This window comes from Centruroides vittatus, unplaced genomic scaffold (genome assembly GCF_030686945.1).
Source record: "Centruroides vittatus isolate TY-2023 unplaced genomic scaffold, ASM3068694v2 contig_904, whole genome shotgun sequence".
NCBI classification, from domain to species: domain Eukaryota; kingdom Metazoa; phylum Arthropoda; class Arachnida; order Scorpiones; family Buthidae; genus Centruroides; species Centruroides vittatus.
In genome coordinates, this window is record NW_027122594.1 from 1,171,926 (window position 1) to 1,177,518 (window position 5,593).

General features: G+C 31.6%; 1 protein-coding gene across 1 annotated transcript; it reads left to right on the forward strand.

Annotated features, from left to right (window-relative positions):
- Positions 1-635: 635 nt before the first annotated feature.
- Positions 636-5,127, forward strand: LOC136984139 (serine protease grass-like). Its single transcript, XM_067281075.1, has 6 exons — positions 636-691; positions 1,406-1,473; positions 2,102-2,190; positions 2,288-2,538; positions 2,643-2,773; positions 4,948-5,127. Exons 4-6 carry the CDS (start codon positions 2,334-2,336, stop codon positions 5,125-5,127), a joined length of 516 nt encoding a protein of 171 aa, XP_067137176.1. The 5' UTR covers positions 636-691; positions 1,406-1,473; positions 2,102-2,190; positions 2,288-2,333.
- The last annotated feature ends 466 nt before the right edge of the window (positions 5,128-5,593 follow it).

The following is a 5,593-nucleotide window of genomic DNA, read 5'->3' on the forward strand; positions in this document are numbered from 1 at the left end:
AGAATACGTTATATAGTACTTGGGTACTGTGTACTAACAGATCAATGATATTTCACTTGCTTAAACTTAATCTATCAATTGAAATTAAATGATCTAATCCTTAAAATATAGCTATTTTGTCGAAACTTGCATTTTTTAAAATTTAGTTAAATATTAGAAATAAACTTGGTTATATAGTTTTTGAAGTCTTCCTGTATTTGTAAAGCCGTGCAATCACGTCGTATGACCACAATTCTCCTGAACTACCGCTTTTTAAACATCCAATTCGTATTAAAACTTAGTGCACTCATTCGTAGCCCGAATTTCCTCTCGGGGAATACATCCCGAGAGGAAATTCTATCAGTAATCAGCCCTTATTTAGAGGGACGGGTGAATAAAAAGAGGAAAATAGTTATACACGAACCTTCGACCGATAACTAGTGCTCACTGGTTTTATCTATTCGAGTACTGCTAAACCATAGTCACATGGAATAAATATATTTCATGATATAACATACCCAATAAAAACTGATTTTTAAAATATAATATAAAATTTTGTATAATTAAAGCTCAAACATTATATAAATCACAACTATGCTCTTAAAACATTTTATTTTGTTACGCTAATTGGTACTTTTTGATACTTACAGATATCAATTTGGTCTTGTCTTTTCACTTTTATTCACGACTGTGTTTGGACAGATATATGAAGGTAAGTACTATTTAATTCTATTTAGTAGGTAATATTCATAGAATACTATTTGAACTATTTCCTAATCTAACTTTATCTTTATTTGTAAGATAATGGAATGTTTTCCCGAGACCCTTTGTTCGAGTATTTTTATAATATTGTGCCTAAAGGATGTATGTCAAAGCTTCATTTACATTTACTTTTCATTTAAATGAAAATACTAATCGCTTTACAATTTTTCGCCAATATTCGACTCTGAGTTTAAATAATTGCAATTAGGTGTTACACACCTAAAGGATGAAAACCCCCATTTTACAAAGAAAAATCCATATTCCAAAGCTTATTTTGCAGGGGCGGGGAAATGGCACCTGTTTTCGATTGGATCTTCAATTATCTAATGATATGAATTTTTTAAAAATTATTTGTATGTATATTGTAGAAGTAAAGAACTTCTCTGATTACATTTAGTAGCAAAGAACTTAATCGCTGTTGTGTTCTTTAAAAATTCAACGAGTTTCACAATTTTCTCGGCTTTACCAGGAAATTATTTGGCGAATGGAGTCTAACAAAAGACTCCACGTTGATCCAGGCTTTGTTCCCCTTTGTGAAAAAAATTTCCTAGACATAAAAATAAATACAGTATATTATACATGTAGTTGATTTAAACTTTTTTATTTGTTAAGATATAAACAACCACAGAAAATTCTAATTAAGTTTTGCATTGCATATTTGTAGAAGCAGTTCCAAGAATTCGTAGATTAAGCGGAGGAAGATCTGCATCAGACAAAGAAATTTCATTTGCGGTAAGTCAATTCATTCATTATTATTTAGTTGTGGGAAAACAGAAGGCACCCCTTTAACAATAAGAATAACACCCGTTAAAATCGAGGTATCAAGAAGACATTAATAAATGAAGTTTAAAAACGTGTAAATAAATACAATAAAAAAAGGTGTGAATTATATGGTTGCGAGACCAAAGGGGTCATCTATCTTACGTATATTTTACAGCAAGATTTATATTTTTCGTAATCTAGGTGTAAAAGATGTTTGATTTGCTGAAATCTATAAAAGAATGGTGTTCTTATGACATTTAATCTAACACACGGAACAGAGTTTTCTGATAGTAACAGTGGAAACTATGACACATCGTTATGTCGTATCAAGAGGATTCTATTTGCACATAGGGTAATTCAAGTCACTTTCGCATTATTCTAATCATTTGCACCTCTTTCATGTATATAGTTATATAGTTAATCGGGTGCTCCTGTGGTTTCCATATCTGGTAGAATGTTTTCGCATTACATCCCAATTATAATTTTTAAATAAGCAAGGGTAAAATTTCCATAATTAAATTAAATGTTTGATTATTATTATAATTTTATTAAGCTAAAATGATATAATTAACATAGATGAATATATATGATCGTACAGATAGCTTTATTCCATAAGAATGCATACATTTGTACATTTTCTTTGATCACATTTCAAACCGCACTGGGTGCTGCTCATTGCCTGAGGAAGTAAGTAAATGTTATTATATATTAATTGATTTTTGCGTATAAATCTACAAGTGATTTGACTATGATTAATGCCCAATTTAACCTTTTAATCGAGCAGTACAGATGTACGTGACCTTCATGGAACAATAGGAAACGGAAATAAAATGCTCGGGGTAAAAATATCATTCAGCGCTATGTATAAACATCCATTTTGCAAACCATCGGGATTCCACGATATTGCAACTTTAATTTTACGGAAACCAATTGAAAAACAGCAAATGCCTAATGTATCACCAATCGCTCTTCCATTAACAGATAGAGAATTCATAGAAGGAACGGCTACGGTTGCAGGCTGGGGTAGAAAAGATAGTATGAAATTCTTTATTTTCATATAAAATATATTAATTTATTACGTTATTATATAAATAACTGTGTAAATCATTGTTCTTATCTTTTTCTGTTTCTTGAAAAAGGTGGAAGTCAGTCAGATATACTTCAGATAGCAGAAGTTGAATTAATTGATCCCGAGCCTTGGATACACGTTTATCCTCGTTTAGATAAATCCCAAATTGCAGTCATTGCTGAAGGAGTAATTTTATATCCTGTAAGTTTATTTCAAAATATCGCTACTTTACAATATTAATAGTCAATAATATTTTATTCAGGATGCACAGAATAAAATTGATAAAATGAACTCTTATTTTGTAATCAGGAACCTATTTTAAGTAGTAAATGAATGGCGTATTTCAGGGGTACGCCTGCCCAAAGTGGCACGTAAAGAGAAATCATCTGTCACGCGCGGGCTGAAAAAGGTTCGCCACTCCTGGCTTATTCTTATTAAATTATGAAGGTACAGTAGAGCGTCGATAAGTGGAACCAATTGGGGACTGGGGTCCTTCCAGTTAATGATTTGTTCCAGTTTCCGACTTTGTACGAAAAAATACATTAACCTGTCCGATGTTCAAATTTTTCTCCGTTGCGTATCGCTTCCTGTTGAATTTTTCTCCGTTGCGTGTCGCTTCGTGTTGAATTTTCGTCGATTTTAAGCCTAACGAAAATTTTTATAATAATCATCGAGGCTATCGTATCGTTAAAAATTATTTCTGCATTTTGTACAAACAAAATAAATATATTAAAGAATATAAAAAACATGAAAATTATGCTTTAGAAGTAAATTTAGTATCAAAAACATTCGATTCAGCACGACACAGTCCGACTGAAAATCGTTCCACTTTCCGGCTATTCCACTTACCGACGTTCCACTTATCGACGCTCTACTGTATTTGGCATAAAATATTACTGACAAACACCTGTAAGAAGGCTTCTCTTTGACATAGTGTTATCAATGTTAGGAGGCGATTCATTTCTATTGTGTGTGTATATATTATATATATATTTATTTATAAATTTACTTTTACGACAAAATGATATGTATGGCTGGATTGAAAGGAAAAAGAACAGATTTGAAATGCTATAAAACAGTTACATTGAGAAGGATTTTAACACGAAAGTTTTGAATATACTTAGTTTTCGAGCTACAGTTTTAATAAATAGTATTTTTGGTATACTGGCACAATGAAGTGGCGCTTAATCAACACTGGGCGAGTTTTCCATCTTTATTTAGTTAGTACGTATCGGCTTTCGGGCCTTCGCCCCTCTTCAGCTAACTAAACATAAAAAAGGAAGGCATAAAGCAACATAAGAAAGTATTTTAACACTCAAAGTCTATCCACAAATAAAAATACCTTAGTAGGCAAATCAAAGTGACCATTCTTCTTTAGAACTGCTCGAGTCCACGCAGATATCACGAGTAGACGAGCATAATAAATTAGTAATGCCTAAATGGCACAACTGGAATTTAGACTGACCTTGATGTACACATTTGAAAATCACCCTTTAAGATAAAATGAATAGTAATTTTATCTGGAGTTCCTTCTATCGATACATTCGATGTTTGGAATCAAAGTGCTCGAACTTCTATTTTCGAAGAACATTTCTATAATAGCTCATAAAAACCTAATGTTTAGTGAACAGAGATTTTTCATCTTTCCAGGCATCGTTTCTTTATTCTACGTACTGAAACAAATTGTGCACACTTATGACCATAGTCTTTTGAATGAAGCGCTATGAGAACGGACTCGATAAACTTCGATTTGCCTCGATCACCCTGCGACGTCATTACAATGGCGCGATAATGCCTTATTCGTACAACTTGCTCCCTGTAAGGGTGTAGCTTGTGTAAAGTTAAAGTACGACCCTATAAGTATTAGTTCTGTACGTTACAATTAAGTTAGATAAAAATATTTATGTACGAAATTTCGTTGTGTTGATGATCTATCAAGGAGAAGAGCCAGTAGAGGGCAGCATTACCAATTAAATAGCGTGATAAAATTCTTCAAAAGAAAAGAAACAACTCAAAAAATGCAGTTTTGGAATTGTTTAATCTCTCTTCAATTTTATTTTAATTTTCGTATTGTGTAAATTTTTCAAGCGCCAACGACACTGTTCTGAATTGCTTGGTTTTGCCACAGTAAAACAGTGATGTATTTCCTTGCAACAGAACGATGTATTCAATTTTCATGATAATTGCATAATTGAAAGAGCCCGTGTTATTGATAAAATCATGCAAAACAGAACAAAAACAGTAAATGTATTATAAACAACGTGAAAAGAAAAATATTAGTTTCGTTATAACACACAGCGTGACATTATGTAAAATATTTTACGTTTTATTACCGATTTTCAAACTTCTCAATACATACTTGTTTTTATTTTCAGGGAGATTCGGGTGGACCTTTAATTTACGTAACAGAAGAAGGATATCGAGTTATAATTGGAGTTTCAAGTTACGGCCTTAGTAACGTAACAATTCCTCACATATTCTGTTCCACGGGAAAACATCTTGAATGGATAAAAGTTTATACTGTTGGAAAACTCACATTCAGAGATGTGTATTAAAATTTCGATTTGATAAGATATAATGTATTTAAATTCATTTATAATAAAATATTTCTTATAAATAATTCAAGATTACAAATATGGCAGTTTTTTAATTTCAAAAAAATTATTTTTTATCATAATAAATTGTGTATTGAGCCATCTATTGTAAAAAAGTTTTTAAAAGAAAAAATTGCTAAATTTAAATGCCTTTTATCGAACACTGAAATTCTATTTGCTGTACACAATGAAAAGAAAATAATATACGAAGAACTAATGGAGTAACATACCGGTATGATTATAAACATTAATTATAATAATTAAGGAAGTAATATGCATGATTAATATAATTTCCCTCTCTATTAAAGCATGCGCAGATTCAGGGGAGGGCAATAGAGGACGATCGCGCCCCCAAGCTTCCAATATTTCAATAACTAAAAAACTTAGTGTTTAGACATTAAAACTTAAAACTGTCAAACCCATCTAT